At 33.2% G+C, this 21363-nt stretch overlaps 1 protein-coding gene across 1 annotated transcript; it reads right to left on the minus strand.

Moving 5' to 3' along the window:
• Positions 1 to 379: 379 nt before the first annotated feature.
• LOC106718048 (neurotrimin) lies at positions 380 to 18373 on the minus strand. The gene is made up of 11 exons (XM_014512042.2): positions 18125 to 18373; positions 7468 to 7527; positions 6045 to 6148; positions 5755 to 5962; positions 5319 to 5474; positions 4098 to 4226; positions 3082 to 3219; positions 1684 to 1848; positions 1003 to 1074; positions 833 to 916; positions 380 to 694 (listed from the first exon to the last, which is right to left on the minus strand). The coding sequence occupies exons 1-11, from the start codon at positions 18192 to 18194 to the stop codon at positions 594 to 596; spliced, it is 1287 nt and encodes a 428-aa protein (XP_014367528.2). The 5' UTR covers positions 18195 to 18373; the 3' UTR covers positions 380 to 593.
• Positions 18374 to 21363: the final 2990 nt, after the last annotated feature.

Here is a 21363-nt window from a genome sequence, read left to right on the forward strand (position 1 = left end):
CAACTTGTTCCAACTGTCAACCCTTACCTTCGGCTGCGCCTCGGCTCGGGTAGACATTGGTCGGAACTCTTTACAAGGCTTTCCGCACTTGTAATGAAATATACTATAATGCATTCATACTTGTCTCTAATACTTATGTGTACATTCTATAAATGTATAGTCAAATTACTATTTTAAACAAGTGTCGCCACATAAGTGTGAAATTAGTATGTATAATTTTGGTATGGTTAACTGTTAACGATTAACTTTAACTTGCGTTAAATTTTCGAGAATTTAACGCTTTAACGATTAACGAAGTTAATTTTTTAATTAACGAATTAACGATTAACGAAGTTAACTTTTCGATTAACTGTGCCCACCTGTGTTCCTGTCCAATGATTGAATAAAGCTCTGAATAAATACTGGAAAATGGTAAACCCACACTAGAATGCAATCTGTGGTTCGAGTGTGTTTTCCTATTTGTAATCCAGAGCTAGATTTAATCGTAAAACTGAAATAATTTAAAGTGTTATTGTCGGATCGGCTGTTGGAAATTATTAAATACAAATAATAATTGAACAACTAATTTTTTACAATTATAATGCAGGCTTGAATCACCAACAACTTTCTAACATCGTGATTACATACCATACTAATACAATAAATAAAAGTTTATCTATCTTTGCTGTGCAAGCTGAGTTTTCATCGTCGAAATCTGAAAAGATATCATTACAATTATTATTTTTGTTTATTTAAAATATTATAATCAAAAAATAATTATTTTTTAAAGTAAAGCAATACAAAATAACTTCATGTACGAAGTCAAATATTTAGTGAATAATTAATACGCTACCAAAATCTCTTATTTGTTCACCATAAGCTTCGCCTTGAAAATTTGAAGTGATCGCGTCGTTGTTTTGAATATTTGCCAGCTGACCTGTTCAATAAATTACATATTAATTTCAGTTAATTTGAAATTGTTTTACTTTGAATCAATTAACAATTTTTAACGATATGCCATACCTTTTTTTATAGTCTGATTGTCTAAGATCGATTTTTGTGTAGTCGTGAAAGCCGATGGCGGAGCGGGTATTTCTATAAAATAATTTTATTTTACAGCTTACAAATATTTACATTAAAACATAACCTAATTTTTATATTTGTAAACAATTGAATCCCTTAATTTTAGCTTAAAAAGTAAAGAAGATTCCGATCATAAATTGATGTTCAAGTAAAATATAGTTTATGTCTCAGTTTAATTTTGAATAGAATAACATGTATGAATCATAATATTATCTCTATAAGTATTTTAAACAATAAATTTATAGTTTCATAACTGGATTTAAGAAGTCTGCTGCAAATTTAATAAAACTACTTAGGGAGTTCTATGACTCACGATCTAAAATAGAACATAAACAAAACAGTATAATTTATAAAGGCGGATTTTAGTGAGCTGTAGAAAGTAATTTATTCTAAAGTTAAATTTGATAACATGTTTGGATTACTAAGAGCGCAGTCATGGCAAAGAATTAAAATGTGTTATTATTAATTAGCAATATTGTAAATGTAAAATTACATGAAATAAATATTATAGCAGATTGGGCAGCACTGTTTTCGCATTTTTAGCGAATTCAGACGGCCGCTCGTTTGCAACCTTGGACTATGAACAATATAGAAAAATAAATAAGTAATAGAAAAACGTACCGTCCAATTTAATAATGCCATCAGTTTCGCCGAGGGAGTTCTTAGCGATACACTTGTAGAAGCCGAAGTCCTCTTTGGTAATATTTCTTATCTTGAGCATCATAAACTTGTTATACCCGCTGTCCACAGGGAACGCTTCGTACTTGCCACCTACAATTTCCATTTCTACTTAAATATCAAACCTGTATGATTATCAGCTCGTCTATATTTTGAGAGAATATTCTCTGTGAGAAATAATTTAATAATCTAGTAGTGATCAAATTACTTATAAACGGCTAAACGCACGCATATTATGTGAAGTGATGAAGGGCCCCTGACGGGCTCGAAACTAGTCGGTGCCGACACCGTACAAATACATGAGTGTATAGCCAATTATAAATTAGTTTAATCTAATAGTAATGTAATATAACTACAATACACGTAAATTTAAGCCTTTAAAATTTATAATTTAAAATGTTCAAAAACTAAAATTATATGTTATATATTTTAATTAAAACACATAAATATTTATTAACAAAACACTATCGAGAGATTAATCGTAATCATTATTTTATGTTTTGTTGAAACTTTAACAGAAATATCTTTATGAAGCCAAAGAAAATTTGTGCCCCCAAAAATCTTAAAATATTAAGTTTTTTGAAAAAATAAAAAATAAAATTTTACTTAAGAATTGTAAGGCATGCCGGGTTCAAGTAGTTAATAAAATCACTTAGAAAGTTAAAGCATTCGAATTATTTAGCAATCTCGTCTACTTCAGTTGTTGAAAGTAGAATAGGTATTCAATTTTAAAATGTTCTCTTTCTACTTGAGTAGTCACACACATTGTACGTACTCGTACAGTCTACGTACAAAGTCTGTGTTGCTCCCTCGCTCTGCTTCGAAACTATTTTCATTATCTAGTCATAAATCAATGATTGAATCGTACGATGCTAGAAGACAGGGCGCACATGTTATTTTACTGAACATGATAAATGTATTTGTGTTGAACACAATGTCATAACATCGGCTTTATTTTAAATTATGATAGCTTTACGAACTAAGATTAAGTAATAAGTACTTTATTTATAAAAGGTCCTTTTAGTACTAGTACTAGTAGTAGAAAATTTAACGAATATTCAAGTATTTGATTTTTACTTCTTATCTTCTGATCTCTAAGGAATACTTCCCATTTTATTACGCTGTAGGTATTTTTGTTATTTGTGCTGTTAGAGTGGTAGCATTTTTAATGTTATGTGTAACATATTTAAATTGTTATATTGTAACTTACTTTTTAGATGAAAAAAGTGAATCTACAAAAATCATATTTGAGTGATAATGAATATAGTTTTAACACAGTAATTTGTTATAGGTATATCGAAATGTTATGCGGTATCATATAACACATGGCAATATTCTCACCGGATATTATCATGTCGCCGCGGTCAGTGGTCCAATAATTAATGGAGGAGGGGTAGGCCTCCGTGTGGCACTCCAGTGTCACGTCTTGTCCGATGTACGCGCCCTCCAATTGATTGGGAATCGACAGCATTGGTGGGACTGTTAATAAACATGTTCATTTATACTGCTAACAAAGACAAATGTATTTTAACTTAAACCGTAAGTTAAAATTACCGAAACAGCTATACAAAAAGTTATATTACTGTTTTTCGGCGATAATTAAACGCGATTACAAAATGTTTTTCTATATGTCTTTCAACAGTGGAAACTCACTAATTTTATTTAATAACTACATAAATAAAAGAAGGTTTGTGATTATACCATAGTATAATTGGATAATACTAAACTGTTATTTCCGATATCATTTTATTCTAAAACTGTTGTGATCCTTACAAATGAAAACAGGAACAAAAAAGATTTAGTAGAAATGAAAAGCTTTCACTTCATTGTTGCTTCTATTCATAGAATTACAAAGATTTCTTTTTCAAGTAATATAATACAATATGATCTTACAAAGCGTAGCGACTTCGTTCGAGCGAAAACAAACGTAGGCAGTTGTTATCGTGTTGTGGAAAGTACAATCAGTTTCTAAAGTCGCTGCTCTATGTATGGGTTACTACGCATTGTTATTTTACTCTGTTATTTATAGGTATTTTATTAAAACAACAATATTTATGCATTTTGTGTTTATGCTTACTTTGGAATAAAATACCAATACAGACCTACAAAGTTATCTGCAAAAGTCGGGCAAAAGATCAATGATAAGCTCTTAATGATATGACTTTTCCTATCTTAGTATACAGCATGAATAATAATTAATTAATGTGTTTCTTAATTACTTGTGTATTATGGCGTCTTATCACAAACTCAGCACAATATCTCGCTAATATCGGTTCTGTTATTAATATTATAGTAGTCTGTTACCTGTTAATTTTGAAGGATTACTGAAGACTGGGTTAATCTAAGATAATACTTACATTGAACCATAAGCATGATACGTTTGCTAATAGATGGCGGCACTTCGTTAGACGCTATACAGAGGTACGCCCCCATATGAAGACGAGACACCTTTGTTATCGTCAGCGTCTCCCCATCTACGGCCGCCACTGACAACATATAACAACTTAAAAGTTAATCTAAGTTCATGTTTTAAAAATTATAGTTACTTAGCGAAATGATAATTGATAAATGATATTTTACAATTTTATACATGTTATGTCACCTATTTCTTCTGATCCTAGTTATTTAAGTTTGTCGTTTTATAAGTTACTAACAACAATGGATTTCTGTTGTTTGAAATAAAGAATTATGAATTTGAATTTGAATTTGAAAGTCGGACAAATATAATTAGCAAATAAATATTTTTTTTAAAAGTAATCTGCGACGTCTCCAGGGTATACTTTGATATCAAATGTATATAACACTTTATGAATATTTCAAATAACTATCAATTCTATTATCGTTTTATATTAGTTATAACAGATATAAAACAGCATATAAAACTGTTTCAAACACATATGGTATGAATCTGTAAGGTAAGATGTAGGTACCAGATAAGAGCACTCATACCAAAGTCAGCATACTGCGAATACTAGTATGTACTGGCCATTCAATTCGTCGCCATACTTGCGAATGAAGACTCCAGTAGCAATCGATCTTAAGTACCTCTTTTCGTGATTACACAATCCGATACGAGAGCCGAGCGCAGCGTAAGCGATACGGGGTGCAGAGCTGCCGCCAAATGAGCTGGAATGCCGCTTCAAAATGTATTCGGCCGCGGTTTGGCAGCAACTCCACTCAGCAGGCCGATCGTTAAGTCCGTATACATACATAAAAACTCTATGCACCTAACTCATAAAAGTTTGAATAACCCTAAGATGTAAAGAACGACATATTGTTTAATAAAAATAAACTAAGTGAATGGAAAAATATCTCCAAACTCCAGTGACTTGATATATGTAACTATGTAAACAAAATCGTAACAATTTCTTTGGAACGAAGTTCCTTATCGCGCGTTGTGAAAGGGGGCTAGACGAAAAAAATTCTTACGAAAAGTTGTCACGACACTTTTTGCTATAGTATCCATGGCAACGACGTGACAATATATAACGAAAATTCATAGGAACTTCGTTTCATCCGGGTGTCCCTTGACACTTCTCAAGTTTTAATGTTATTAAATTGAAATAACGTTATATTACCTGATTCCCCGTTATAATTAAAGTCTTGTCCATCTTCACGCCTCCACATAACATAAGGTTCAGGATAGCCCGATGCTCGACACACCAACGTTACGTCGCTGCCTTCACGAACCACCGTATCCACTGACGTCATATTATCGATGATTGAAGGAGGCACTGCAAATAAGACAGCAATATAAATGTACATAAAAGCAGAAGCTAATACAAGAAGTCAGTTAAATCCCAAGTATTGCTTTTTCATAATACGAAGCTTCTAATATATTCTTCTTATTGCAGCAAAGGGAGGTGCTTTCAAGTTTTTTTCTTAAGATCAATTTGTACACTGGTAAATATCTAAATATTCAAATCTTTGGATTTTTTGTGACGAAAATACTTAACTATTAATAAGACTGCTTGAAAAGGGTATGAAAGTACGCAAAATTCGTAAAATTCTTACCAACGACGTGCAGATAACCTTTCCTTGATCGCATAGGGTCGGTGTTCACCTGACACATATACCATCCACGATCCACCTCTTGCACGTTTTTGATATGCAAGTACCAAGATCGGTGGTCATTGTATGATAGACTTATTCGTGGATTCTGTGTTATTATATTGTGATGGATACTTAAGATTGTTTGTGTGTCCATTCGTACCCAGGCAACCTAGATAAATAAAAAATAAAAATAGAGAATAACCTTTTAGTTAAACAATTTAATAATAGAAGTATTAAGAATAATTGTGAACCTTAAATCCTCTCAAGTTATCGACAACACATGCAAGAAGCGCATCCCGGCCAACTCGGACCGTAACATTTGGTATTGGCTCTGTAAACCTCGGGTACATTGACTCTGCAATAAAACATTCACTACTACATTGTCTGCATTTTGCTCGAACAAAACATGTTTACTAACAATAATTTTTTTATGGAAAAAGTTGATAGGTTAGCCGAGAAACGTAACCTTAGTGTGTGGGTGCCGCCTCGTCTACCGACGCCGCACCGGCCCGAGGGGTGCGTGATTTATGTCGGACCCGCCAACGACAAATAGCGGTTTGTCGCGGTATCACTCTTTCACCGGTAAAATAATGTATCAACAACCAACGCTAAAATATCTCCAGTAAATTCACTGTATTTTATAACTTAGTAGCTTCACTAGAAGGAACTAACTTGTTGGTATAGTCTTTAGGATTTAAATGGGCTGAAATTATTATACTAGACCAGAGTCAAATTCAGAAATTTGATACGAAAAAATCGAAGTTGTAGGTGACCTATATCATGTCAGTTTTAATTGTAGACTAGGTACGACAGAAGACAATAGTATCATGTTGAATGGATAATAATTATAGCCTAGTTTCAAATTGCGAGTAGAATTGTATATTACAAGTCTAGTAAGTCTTTAATTACACAGACAAGTCGATAAAAGTTTTAATCATGTGTCTTCGAAACTAGACAGCACTTTAATAGCAATGATTTTAATTTTTTTAGCTTTGGAAGCCATACATTAAATTTGTACTTGATTATTTAAATCAGGTTGGCACACGAGCAAAGCTCCACCTGAACACGCCTAAATAGCTAAGCGACCACAGCCCATAGACATCCGCAATTGTAGATGCGTTGTCTACTTTAATCGACAGATTCCTACGCATCTCCGTCTTCTCCGTCAAATCCACCTCCCCATTCCCATCATTGTAATTAACGTAAATTTCCTGTAGAAAAAAAAAGACTTCAACATCAAATATTATGATAAACTCTCATGGAATAAAGAAATAATTTCATTTTTGTTATTAAGTAGCCGTAACAACATTACCGAATCAGCCGATTCGATCGGTAAAATACCAAGAAATTACAGCATACGCACACTAAGCATTCTGCGATTTCTTGAAGGTAATCAGGAAATTTGTATGGTAAAAGTAATGTATGAATGACTGAATGAAATGAAATGAATTTACGTTTTTCGATTTACATATGTATACATTCACCCGAAGTTCTTATAGTGAAAACATGATGATGCAATTTGCACGTATCTGAGAGGAAATTCAAATATGTGTGTGAAGTCAACCAACCAGCACTGGACCAGCGTAGTTGACTATGGCCTAGATACCCCTAACTTAGGGTAGGCTCCGAGCCCTTCAGTTGGGGCTTATAGTGAGATGATGATGCCACACTTACCATTTGGTACTTCTATAGGTTCTACAGATACAACATTCTGCCCATTGGGGAATTCCCGACCTGCGAATTAAAATATAATCTGAATTGCATTCTCGTTATAACGAAGCAATTACATATAACGTAAAATAATGCAGTACATAGTACTAACGTTGTTTGAGTTAAACGTTCTATAGGGTCAAATAGTCGGAGAAATTGAAATAAAAAAAACTTGAGAGGTGTCAAGGGACACCCGGATGGAACCAAGTTCCTTTCAATTAATTAGTGAAGGAACCAATGTTTATTCTATGAATAAAAAATTTAAGTCTTCACAAGAAGTACATTTTATTTATATGAATTTTCGTTATATATTGTCATGTCGTTGCCATGGTGAAGTAGCGCTCATTCGTCTATAGCAAAAAGTGTCGTGACAACTTTTCGTAAGAATTTTTTCCGTCTAGCCCCCTTTCACAACGCGCGATAAGGAACTTCGTTCCAAAACGTAAATTGTACCCCTACCACTGGTACTGTGTATTGATGTTTCACTAGCTGTCGCCTGCGACTGAGTCCGCGCGCAATTAAAAAAAAAAAAAAACAAAATTAGTAGCCCATGTGTTCTTATAGGATATATTCTACATATATGACAAATTTCAGCGGGATGCATGTAGCCGTTCTGGACATACCTTCAAACAAACATCCATATATCCGAATATTCGCATATATATAATATTAGTATTAACATTTACTAGTAATAGATCGAGATAGATGTAAAATTGTGGACATCTTAATTATGTGGAACTTTTGCATGTTATTTTAAAACAGAAATTATATTTTAAATAAGTAACTAGTTATTAAGTTCTTAAAATCATTTGAAGCCCTTAGAATATCATAATTTAATGTCAGTGTTGTTAACGACTACCTTTACAACGTGAGGTAGTTGGTAAATCATAAAAATTAAGTTGAACAAATTAGTTCGTTCAACTCTCGGTAGTTCTATGCAATTACGACATATAAAACTTTACAACGCTGTTAAAAGTTTCTATTGTATAATTGTCGACCACAAGACGACGAAATTGATGTGAAGTTTTATAACAAATGTTACAATAAATGTTGAATTTTATGCATTTTATATTCTTCGCGTAAAGCGTCATTATTTTATCTGGCTGACAACGATTCAATTCGCATAACATTTTATTGATGTCTGCAACATTCCAGAGAACACTTGAAAATAAATTTTTTGTTAAAATAAGAAATATATCAGCCGAAGTAAAGTATAGTATACCTATATAGTATATTAACCAACTGACAAGAGAGTAATGGGTTTGTATGTATGTAAGTTCCTACGTTTGTTGTCATTTTGCTGACGGCCTAAAGCTTAAACGACTGAACTGATTTTTTCTAATTAGATGTCATTGATTTGTCTTCTTACCCAGAGTATCGAATGCAGTAAATCGGTACAAAACACATTCACAAGACGTAGGGAATACAGCTGTCAATTGGAGAAAAAAAAGAATTAGAATCTAACCCGCTATAACTTTTATTTACTTTACCAAATATTTATTCGAGTATATCCTAAAATAAGATAGTTTAGAAGAAATTCTTGATTTAAAATGTATCCAATAGATGGCGTTTTAATTTTTCATTATGGCTAGGTTATTTAATTACAATCAATGAGTCAGTGATCAACTGTAAAAACGCCGTACACCATAAATAAATCTATTTCTAACGTGTGAGAAAACTACTTCCGTCCCACTAAATATAGACACTATTTAAATTTATCGGTTAGCGATCTGTCTCTACCCACCTCTAACTTTCATATATCCCCTTATAAATGGTTTCGATAAGAGCTATAATTAATATTCCAATTATCATCGGCGACGAACTACGGATGTAGAAAGAACTTTCTTGAAAGTTTCTTTCGTAATTATCACTATGGTACGGTAATTTAAAATTTTCGAAACTTTTCCAACTAAATTGTCGTTACAAAAACTTAATGAAAAATTATCGAAATCATGAAAGCTTTGACTTTGAACATTAAGTCGCCCCACTTTTTTGTATAGTTAAGTTTGGTATATGATAGGTAATTTATTTTATTAAGTATATTTAGATATCTTTTTCATCTGTCGCTCCTACACTCGTGTCTTTTTATTTCTTTGTTTAGAATTTTTAGACAAAAAAAAAACAACAGTGCTAGATCCCGCAAAAACAATATTTGTTGGGTGCACGAATTGGCCGGGTCGACTGGTGCAATACCACGACCACACAGAAGACAGGCGTGAAGTGGAAGCAATTCCGCGTTTTGTCTGATGAGTGTGGTACCGGAGGCCTAATTTTAGTCCTCTTTCCCTTCCCATCCTTTCTGAATAGGAAAGTATGGGAAGGGGAAGTGGATTCGGCGGAAGAGGAGACGCATAGGAAGGAGATATATCCTATTTCTGTGCATCTCCTTCTCCGTTAATTAAAGGTAGGCAACGCATCTGCATTTGCAGATGTCTATGGGCAACGGTCGCCTCGCTATTGTGACGAATCCAGGTGGCCGTTTGCTCGTTTGCCACCTTATGATTAAAAAAAAAACAGATCGAAATACTCATTGGGCTCATGTTAAGCGACGGCTCTAAACAAGAGCTTGATCAGACCGGACCGAAATCTATCTAGATTCGATCCCCGCGACGTACCAAATTCATATGTTAATTTTATTCGACGTTCGTCCGGTGAAGGAAAGCATCGTTATGCAACCAGCACGCACATATCGACGAAGAAACTTAAAGATACATGTGACCAATCAACCCGCACTGGTCTAGCGTGGCTGACTATGGCTTAGTCACCTTAACTCGGGTAGACTCCGACCCCGTCAGATATTTTAGCTGACGACGACTCAAATTAACAGTGCAGTACAATAGAGAGAACCAACCTTTAAATGACAATATAAAAAAAAGTATATAACGATATTAGTTTACAAAAATACAGGCGCAAAGTACTATGCTGTTCATTTACACAATACAACAGGCATCAAGTCACTGGGCTGTTTTTAATTCGGTACAACAACCGCATCTATGGAGCGTACTCTACATTTTCTATTCATCACTCCGCCGATAATGGAACAATCCTGTCGTAGCCGCGAAGAGGGGGCTGTCAACGCGAGTCGTTACTGCATATTATTATAGTGCTCGACTCAGCACAAACCTATACTTATAATGTACTGAGGGGACGACGGAGTCAATTAATGCTTCTCAAGGAAAGGGTTCTTTTATGATTAAAGTTTAAAATAGCAGAGCATTCGCTTTGTTTGAACGAGAAATATTTATTAAACTAAAACAATTATCGATTCAGTGTAAGTATATTTTGAAACTTAATGCTTGTACATTTTATATTACTTTCTGAGATTTCATCATCATCATCATCATCAGCTCACTATACGTCCCCACCGAGGGGCTCGGAGCCTACCCCAATTTAGGGGTGACTAGGCCATAGTCAACCACGCTGGCCAAGTGCGGGTTGGTTGACTTCACACATATCATTGGATTTATTCTCAGATATGTGCAGGTTGCATCACGATGTTTTCCTTCACTGTAAGAACATACATATGTAAAACGAAAATCGAAAAACACATTGGTACATGGCGGGATTTGAACCCAAGACCTGCAGATTGCAAGTCAAGTGCCTAACCCCTGAGCCACCGACGGTCTTCTGAGCCACCGACGCTCTTCGCTCTTCCGAGATTTGAATTATCGAAATTATTGTGTTGTAATTTTAAATTCGTAAAACTAGTAGTTTTACTGCTACTGGATAAATCGTTAATACGTGTGCTTTTTACGATAAAATCGTTTTCCAAGTTGGGAAAACAATGTAATTATTTTTATCTAGTTTTACGAATGTCACTGTGTTCGCTATTTCAGATTTTAGATCAGGTGTAAGTAGAACTTTTATACGGTTAAGTCTCAAAATAGACAGACTAGTCGGCGGTTTTGATATCACGATCGGCTAACATGTAGGTACGCTGCTGTGGTATTAGATAAAATATAAATTACCCGTAGTGATTGAATCACTGAGTTCTATTCGTGGTCAACTACTATTTTTTGTACCTTTCAATTCGGATAAAAAAATTAAAAAAACTAACATACTACATCAGGTGTAATCATGGTAAAGTGTTAGTTTACCAATTATAAAAAAATAACGTTTACATTTTGCATTTTATTTGTCATGGAGAGGAGAAATAACTGAAAATGTTAGGCATTCAATAATGTGAAAGATAATTATTAATTGAGATTCTACGGAAAAAAAGATCTTATAGCATGGTAACTATATCGAGTGGGTGGGTCGGGAGCTAACTACCCCTCAAGTCTCGTTGACATAGGGTCATTGAGAAAGCAAACATCGCTTTTAGTTCAATTGCCAACTTGGCATTAAGAGGATTGACAGCGAGCATAATTCAACGACAATGGATTTGCTTTGTTATTTGAAAATCGTTCAATGTTTTGGAAGTGTAACTAGTAGAAAGTATTTTTCTTGGCAGGCTTTGTTAGCTGTTCTACATAAGTATAAAAATTATAAAAAAAATTAATGTTTGATTAGATCTTTTTTAGTAAACAGTTTTTAGTGCATGATACAATCACACCGAAGCAAATTACAATTTAATACATAATTACAAATAACAATCAAAGCAATTACACCGAATTAAAAATTTAAAATACTTGTAGCCTAAGATATTCCATATATTAGTCCTTACAAATACATTGAATTAAAATAGTTATATTATTTGTATTATAAATACTAAAGTTGCGATGAATGAATGGATATCTGGATGTTTGTTAGAAGGTGTCTCCAGAACCACTCAACGGATCTCGATGAAATTTGGCATGGATGTAGAACAAAGCCTAGATGAAGCTACCAATAAAGTTTTTATATCCCGCGCGGATAGATTCGCGGGCGACAGATAGTAGTGAATGTTTTTTTTTTTTTCGAAAAGAATGATTTGTTTACGCAATTATACTTATGATTTACTTATGTTACCTGCTTTATGTTGAAAATACGTATTTAACTCAACATAAAATTTGTTGATGAAACAAATTCGTAATGAGAGCAGTCGCTAAATATTAAACTTTAATAATTACGCAAAATGACACTTAAATTGATTAAAAAAGTTTTTCAACCTTTACCTTAATAAACTTTAGAAAAGTGTTTTTCTTTGAAATGTCAGAAAATGAGTTAATATATACTTACAAAGTTTTAATAACATATTGACTACTTAAAAAGTTATAGGACTTTAAATAAGATATTTAACAATAATCACAAAGAGTACTTACTGTAGTTATTTTCTAGACAAATAAAAAATAAACATTTACTTGGGTAACGTCTTTACACCGTATTAACCTAGTTAGAAGGGATAATCATCTTAAACAATAACGAACAAACCCTCCTAGGTTATTATTGTTAGCAGAAGATTACGTGGAAAAAGCATACAACAAATACTTCCACTGCAAAGAAAGCCATATTTTCATTTTTTTTCTACACAAAGTCAAGTAACAGATCTAAAATTCTCTTCATTGTTGATGGTTACTAAGACGCATGACATGAACTGAACAAAATATTTATTTACCGCCTTCTACTATAAAATATTTTGGCTATACTAGGTAAATAGTTCTGTCAACCTTATAAAAAAGCTTCAATTTAACATACAATATTTACTATATTATACAAAATAGTATATATAGTAACACGCAAATGTCAATCAATATGAAAAAAAACAAAACACTGTTGAAAATTGTATTGAAATAGTCTACATAATAAGTGACGGTATTTTCTATAATCAAATTTATAAGAAGTTAAACACAAAGAAACTTACAAAAGCTGTGTTAAATATAGATGTATGTGCTGGTAAAATAATAACAATTCAATTCAACAGAAATCATAACTCCTATCCCAAAATAAACCTATTCAATTCACTCCAAATGTTCGCATTATTAAATCTGAAATTTAAATTCTATGATTTACTATTGACCACCATTCGCCATATGCTTTTTAAATATGCAAAATCACAGCTGATTTTAAGAAATAGTTGATTTATTCTTTAATATTGTATTTTGTACTATGTATTTATGATATAAAGATTCTAAATTCTATTGTATAAAATAATTAAATAATCTGAAAGGATAGGATGAACTTTGTTTTCTTTGTGTGGATACTAAATAAAGTAAAACAAGATCGACTTATCATTTCTCAAATGTATTAAGAAATAACAAAGTCGAGCAAATTTAATCTTGCGAATACAACATCATCACTTTGATACCAGTAGTTGTAAGAAAGAAAATAATCTAAAGAAAAGAGACACGTTGAATTATTGTATCCTCAAGCTACGGGAAACAAATAAACTACAATGTCTTTATTCACAAAGTGTACACACTGTTGCTTACTGAATATCGGAATCTTTTTCTATTAAATGAAAATTAATACGCAAAAATAGATGGAACAATTTTAATAGAAAAACTCTAGAGTATTTTAATACTACTGACACAAAAAAATAGGGATACGCTTTTCACATACCTTAACGGGAGGAAATCTTTGATAGGAAGCGAATGTATAGACATAATCCATGAGACTCGGAAGTATTTCTCGATTTTTGAACTATAAATTACAAATCTTGTAAAATTGCTTTGCAATTTATCTCCTACTAGCTTTTACCCGCGACTCCGTCCGCGCGGAATAAAAATAGAAAACGGGGTAAAAACTATCCTATGTCCTCTTCCTGGTTCTAAGCTACCTGCCCACCAATTTTCAGTCAAATCGATTCAGCCATTCTTGAGTTATAAATAGTACTAACACGACTTTCTTTTATATACCTAGTCCAGCCATAAGTTCTGTTACAAATGAAAATGCATTTTTTTTAAATGAAGTAATGTAATATTATTAAAATTTATATCTACATATTTATTAACGTCTCAGCAAAAATTAAAAAAATATTCTATTCTAAATGGCCACCTTTAGCATTTATACAGGCCTATAATCTGTTTGGCCAAGAATCTATGGATTTACGCACTGTTTCCAAGGGAAATTTCACCACTGCTTGCTCCAAAAACTTTTTAAGAGACTCAATGTCACCGTGTCGTTTAGAGCAGGCCATTTTCTCTAAAACTGACCATAATTTGAAGTCTAAAGGGTTGAGGTCTGGGCTAGATGAGGGCCAGTCTTTAACTCTTATAAAGTCCGGAACGTTGGTTTCAAGTCAGGCTTGGGTAGTTCGTGCCTTGTGACCAGGTGCAGAGTCCTGCTGGAAAGTCCACGGTATATTTTTAAAAAGTGTCTTGCCGAGGGTTTTCACTACATGATCTAAGACTGTATCTTGATATACTTTGGCTGAGGTGTTCACTCCTTTTTCACAAAAATTTAGTTTTGTGGCTCCTTGATAAGACACGCCCCACCAAACCATCACTGACGCAGGATGATGACCACGTTGTACCTTTCCGACAACTTGAGCAGCTTCTTAAGAAGTGTGAGCGTACACATTATCATTTTGCTTATTGTAGTGTTCTTCAATCGTGAAAATTTTTTCATCGGTAAAGAGGATATTTTTGTGCCTTACACCTGCGTATCGCGACAGAAGGCGTTTTGATCGATTCACTCTCTTTAATTGTAAAGATTGATTTAGGGCATGTCCTGTATATCGGCGATAAGCACCGAGGTTCGGCTCTTGTTTTACAATACGCGACAGAGTCCTAGCGGGAATCTTCATTTCTCGCGATAAGATTTTTTGCTTCCCAATGGAGTTTCGACGAATTCTGGCTTTAACAGCATTAACATCCTTTGTGGTTGTAACAACACGCGGCCGCCCCGATCTTTTCTGGTCTTCGACAGACGAAGTGTTGCTGTATCTGTTGATAGTACGATATACGAACATACAGCTGATACCAAGCTTTTCAAGTGTCTGGAATATGATCGACGGCTCCATACCCACTTTGTGTAAGGCGAGCACTGCAATCCTATTTTCTTCAATACCCCATTCCATATTGTAATTTGATAATGAACACAAAAAAATATGTGAAATGACGCAAAAACTAAATAAGTTTTTAAAATAGTATACATGTTTCAATTTAAAAATAATTAAAAAGTTGAAAAAAAGAAAAGTTTTGATGTAACAGTATTTATGGCCAGACTAGTTATATATAGATAAGTTACCGCAAAAGTCATGGAATAAAGAGGTTTAGACGTTCTGGAACTTTTTACTATATTCTGTCCTCACAATGAGACATAGCCTCAAAATAAAATCTTCAAGCATCTCCTCTAACAATTTTGCGTTGAAAATTTGCAACGAATGTCGAAAAATTTTCTCTCGAACGAAATTTCAGGAGCGGATGACGCAATCGAATTCGTTCTGCCAATCGATGCGCCTTGATGTAACTTACGTTCTATTAGATTTTGACGAGAATCAGACTTTTGACCTTATTTGAAACAAGACATTGGCTGATTTTCAATCACTAAATGTGATCAGACAAAGGCTTCTAGGAAAGACAATAAGATATACATAAGAAAATGAAGTAAGAGAAAAAAGATGAACAAAACTGAAATAGGAAAGTTGGTTTGAATAACCAAAGTTATACTATAATAAGCATTTGTACGCATCAAATTATATTTACTTAATGGTAGTGCTTTTGCGGCGCAAAAATGTAACAGTTTTCTCTTTATATCAAGCAAAATGTTTGAGGGTTACGAAGCAAATTTTCAGTTTTGTGAAACATTCGGTAATCTTATTTTGATAATATTCGACAATATTGCGACAAAAGAAATGATATCATACTGAAACATGGAGTCTATATTAATAATATAGTAATCCATTTGCTGCATTTGCTCCATACATGATCACAAGCTTTAAGATATTATAATTTAAAACCTAAAGTAGATTGTCAGTCGTTTTAAACACGTTTGTGTTTTTTATTATGTATAATTTATATCGTAGATTTATAATTAATCTGAGGCATTAGAGACGCGGGTGGGTCTAAGCTTGGTCCGGTAAATTTCTTCACGTCAGTTTAATTTAGACTTCTTATTTTTAGTTTTTGAAGCTGATATTTTGATCACATAGTCTGAAAAAGAAGCACTATAAAGAGAAACTAAAAAATCCCAAATTTCACAAGTCTTTTTTTTTAATACGCAGTAGGACATTTTTCGGTGGCGAGAAGTACATGGCTTATATTGATTATTATTTATTCATGTACGTTCCGTTTCCTGATTCAGCCTCGCCGAAGGTTTACACATACATATTCTTATTTAGATATATACATTTGTAAACATAGGGTTGTGAGTACATTTCTTATCAGAATTTACTACGGTGTAATAATAACACAAAAAACATCATACAAAATAATGAGTACCCTTTGTATGATTATTTTATGTTTACTGTTTTGTATAAATAAATTAAAATGTTAGACTAAAACAGTAATCGAGTTTATTTGGTCCCAGCTTGATAAATGGTAGTGAATCAAATTTTATTAAGAAATCATGACATTGTGCTCGATAACCTTATACAGTGAAGAATTTTTGAAATTAATAATTAACAACGTCGATATCTTTCGTTATGATAACCTTCGGATCACTTGTAATCTTTCAATGTTTTCCAAGTGATACAATCAGCATTTTACTAGTAAGAGGCGCTGTGTCGAAAAACATGTTTATGTAACTTCTGGTGATAACTCTAACTGGTTTCCACTGCCAAATCTATTGAACAAAACATAATATCTCTTTGTGTTTTTAAAAATGGGTAAAAACATGTTTTTTCATATGCTAAACTCAAAGTTATTTTATACACTAGCCATACCATCAGTGTAACGCTTACTTACTTATTCCACCCCGTAGTTATGTTACGGCATATTTTACCTAAATTCATTATTTTAATTACTAATCCGAATTAATATCGTTAAATTAATATGAAGTAAGTAAGATTAATCGCAATTTTATTTAATACCGTAATGGAGGTGATCCATAACTGTCTCCGCATCCCAAGACGACTGCGGATATCCGTGGATGAGTCACGGATTGAGGCGACCCCTGTCCGTTTTGTTTGTGATTCTTCCCCTTGTTAACTGAATTATGTTTTAAGAAATACGAGAACATTTTATAAACCCTCTGTATAAATCTCGTTCTAAGTGATTTCGAAATTCGAAACAGATCACTGTTACAATTATACGGCCTCGAAAAATAATTACGGTTTCCGCTTAGAATCGTTGTTTTTTTTTTGTATTTTTGATTTTTTTATTTACCATTCGTAAACAACATTTGAAAATCGAGTAAAAAATTCGAGATTCAATGCGTTAAACAAGGTAATTTTTTGCGAACATATTCATTTACAACGAATTATTATCAGCCTATAATTGAAAGTCAACCAAGAAACAGTAGCATTGTCCAAAATATAAACATAATGTCAAAGCTATAACCAAGGCATAAAATAGGTTACTATTATACAAATATATCTCTTATCTTAACTTACGAACATAATTAACACGCTTAATCGTACGTGTTTGATTACGCAAGCAATATTTTGAATAACAATTGCACTTGTTAAGTAAACAATGCAAAGTTAGGCTAAAATGTACTTAAATTAAGAATCGGAACTTTTCTATTTTCTTACTTTAGAAACTTTTATTCAGTTGTGGGAACGAAGTGTAAAATAATGTAAATTTAATTCAACACTCACCTGTCGTAATGCAGAAGGTTGCCAGCAGCGCTATCCATATCACAGTGTATAAATGTATAAAAAGAGTCATTTTGTCGCGTTTAAACTATCAGCAGAGTGCAAAGAAGTTTGGCGCGTAATTCACCTATATTTTACGACGCTGGATGCGTGAGAAGTCGCGTAAGCGTTTTTGAAAGCTTTGAGCGAGCGTGCCATCGCTTGGCGGGCTACGGAGGCACTGCCGCGGGGCGCCACTCCGCCGCGCTAACTACCCCAGCCGGATAAACAAGGGCGAGGAAACCGGGTAGAGGCAGACATACCGTCTCCCAAGTATACCCGGCCCCGGATAATGGCATAATAAAATAAGGCAAAAGATGGCTAGCCGAAGAACCAGAGCAGTTTTAGACGAGTCGCTGTCAAATATGCATAATTTGAGGAATGAATGAGTTGTCGCTTCCGTGGACGGATCATTGTCTAACTTAATAAGACAATATACCTTTGTTTTAAACTTATTAATTTATCGCACCTTAGTGTGTTTCTTAAAATACTTAATAAATATTATTAATTTTCATGTTCGTCGGCTATGCGTAAGATACCTCCTTTAGAATATCACGAATATAATAGATATTATTATTGTTAATAATTAATAAAGAAATTAAAGAAATTTATTATGCACTTAATTTCATTAATTAAATATAAAATAATAATGACCGCACATCGCTCCCCAGATAACTTTAGCAAATTTTGTCCTAGAATAATATTTTCTTTGGAAACGGGTATAATTTAATGTTGCTAAAAGCATTTCTTAAATTTCTGGCTACGACCTATCTTGTGGAATATAACTGTTTTTATTTCTTATGAATGTTATTCATATGAAAATAATATTGTTATTCATATAACACACCCACTTGTTTCTTGACCGGAAGAAGTTTTTTGACCGTATTTAACCGGTTAAACTTCTATTTCATGATGTACTTTAACTATCTATAGAGATCTTCGAGACCTCTAGAACAGTGCAGTAGTAAATAAGTTAAGAGCAATCATTACGTAGCTTCTAATTATCTTTTCATGCTTATGTCAGTACATACGAGGCAAATTAATGTGACGTGTCAGGAATCTAGTCTGAAGGGAATACTAAGCTTCATTCGGTGGTATATTTACCATGTTGCATGACATATAGCATTTGAGTAGTAAATCATTAATTTCATCAAGAGATAAACACATTAGGTACATCATCTTACTATATGATGTATGGATGTTTGTTAGAAGGTAACGCCGAAGCGGCTCAACGGATCTTGATTAAATTTGGCACATATGTAGAACAAAGTCTGGAAGAGCCCATAGGCTCTTTATTAAGTTTTTTTTTTAATTCCTCGGGGACGGAGTCGCGGATGACAGATAGTTTAAAATAAGAATATCTGACCAGTTCAAATATTTCGGATCTATCGTATCTAACTTAATTTGATTTGGACCTTCGGACTGGAAGACGCCCCTTTATCTATCTATACAAATATTAAAATTGTTGTGCCTCTATATAGAAGCCGAGGGCGACAGCTAATTGTTTCGACGGTGTACCTGCTTATTTGAATTTTAGGAATCAGCCCTTTGTCATTCAAATACGCGTACAATTTTTTTATGTTAATAAAATATATAATGTACTTTTATTAAGGTCGTAAATGGTAACACTATAAATTACATGAGAAAATAAACACCGTTTACATAATATTGTACGCTTAAGTCCTCCGCGTTCATATTACGTTACATGTAAATAATAATGTTTCTTTACAGCCGTTTAAGAATTATTAAATCTCCTTAGTAGATTAATATTGTAAGCTAAAACGTCTATTATAGTATACGAAGGGACATACCCTTCGTATAACTATAAGAGAGAAGTATAATTAAGTAATACTTCTTACTGAAATGTTCTTTATTTCTGAATATTATGATTGATATAAGTTTGAATTTTAACAAGATTATTTGGAATAGCTTTGATCGAGTAATGGTCGTCTTAAAGAGTCGGCGTGTCGCCAGCGCCGCCAAATAGTCGCGCCTGGACCGTTTCGCAGTTTGTTGACCTTAAAATGTAGGATAACGATGTTCCTTACGATCGAAATATAAGTTGTTACATTTGGCAACAACATTGTTTTTCTTATGTATGATTATTTATTTGATCATTTTATATGCCTAAATTTCATTTGTTGTGCAAATTATAATGTACCTCCAATTATATTCAAGACAAAACATCCTGTTTAGGGAGACACCCTCTAATTTGTACACGTTTTATTCTCCTTTTACAGATTGCCGTTTATTATATAACGTTTCAAACGTTAACTTTAATTAGCTATTGGATTCGTAAATTCCAAATTCGTATAAAAGTGTTTGTTTATATAATTATAAAATTTTAGTCAGTATAGTACTAGATGTTGTGGATCTATTTGCTATTTTGATAGCCGATGTAGTTTTTTATTATTGACTTTACATTTTTGACGTTGGCTGTTCTTTTACCCATTTCTTTCGATTTGCTTGATATTCTGGTCTTTATTAAAATATTATCATTCTTGAACCTGTATCGTTATTTTATCATTTAATTAATTAATTTATTTTGTTTTAATTTTTGTATTAATTTGGTTTGTTCATTTCATGACATTAAAAGAACCCTTATCAGCAATTTAATAAATAGAGAAAAAAATGTTTGAATCAACGGTTTTGATGCTTTCATATATCTGAGTAGTTAGATTAGATTTTTTTGATCATTTTTATTTCAACAAGAATGATAGTGTATGGTTCATCCGACACGATTCATCGATCGATCAATTAGCGCTGTTATGAGTAAAAGTTTAGACCCATTTTTTGACCAAGCGCTGGATGCATTTTTGCTATCGTTATACCATTTACGTTGATATTTGAACACTAGAATCAGTGAAATCAAAACTTATTTATATATGATAATGGGACGGGTTGATATAAGTCTTTCTATTTAAAGAAAACTTCGATTGATATAAAAAGTAAATGTAATTTAACAACTCGATATTTTCAGCGACTTACATCGCAACGAGTTTTAAGTTACTCGTATACCTTGAAGACATCATCCGCTAAGTTCTGTTACAATATGGAAGTTTGTAAATCAGCAAGAAAATGCAGATATAAGGAAAGCTATTTCCAACAAAACGGTCCGCATCGGGCCAGAAATTGGTTCCTCTTCCCGCTCCACTGCCCGAAGAAAGTTGTTATGCTTAATCCTATTTTTATTATTTGGAACT

This window comes from Papilio machaon, chromosome 9 (assembly GCF_912999745.1).
Source record: "Papilio machaon chromosome 9, ilPapMach1.1, whole genome shotgun sequence".
Taxonomy (NCBI): domain Eukaryota; kingdom Metazoa; phylum Arthropoda; class Insecta; order Lepidoptera; family Papilionidae; genus Papilio; species Papilio machaon.

Coding starts and splice junctions, on each gene's coding strand:
- LOC106718048 (XM_014512042.2), bottom strand. CDS start 18,194: ATGACTCTTTTTATACATTTATACACTGTGATATGGATAGCGCTGCTG. Junction 5,963..6,044: donor ATAACTTGAGAGGATTTAAG/GTTCACAATTAT, acceptor TTATTTATCTAG/GTTGCCTGGGTACGAATGGA. Junction 5,475..5,754: donor AGGTTATCTGCACGTCGTTG/GTAAGAATTTTA, acceptor TCTTATTTGCAG/TGCCTCCTTCAATCATCGAT.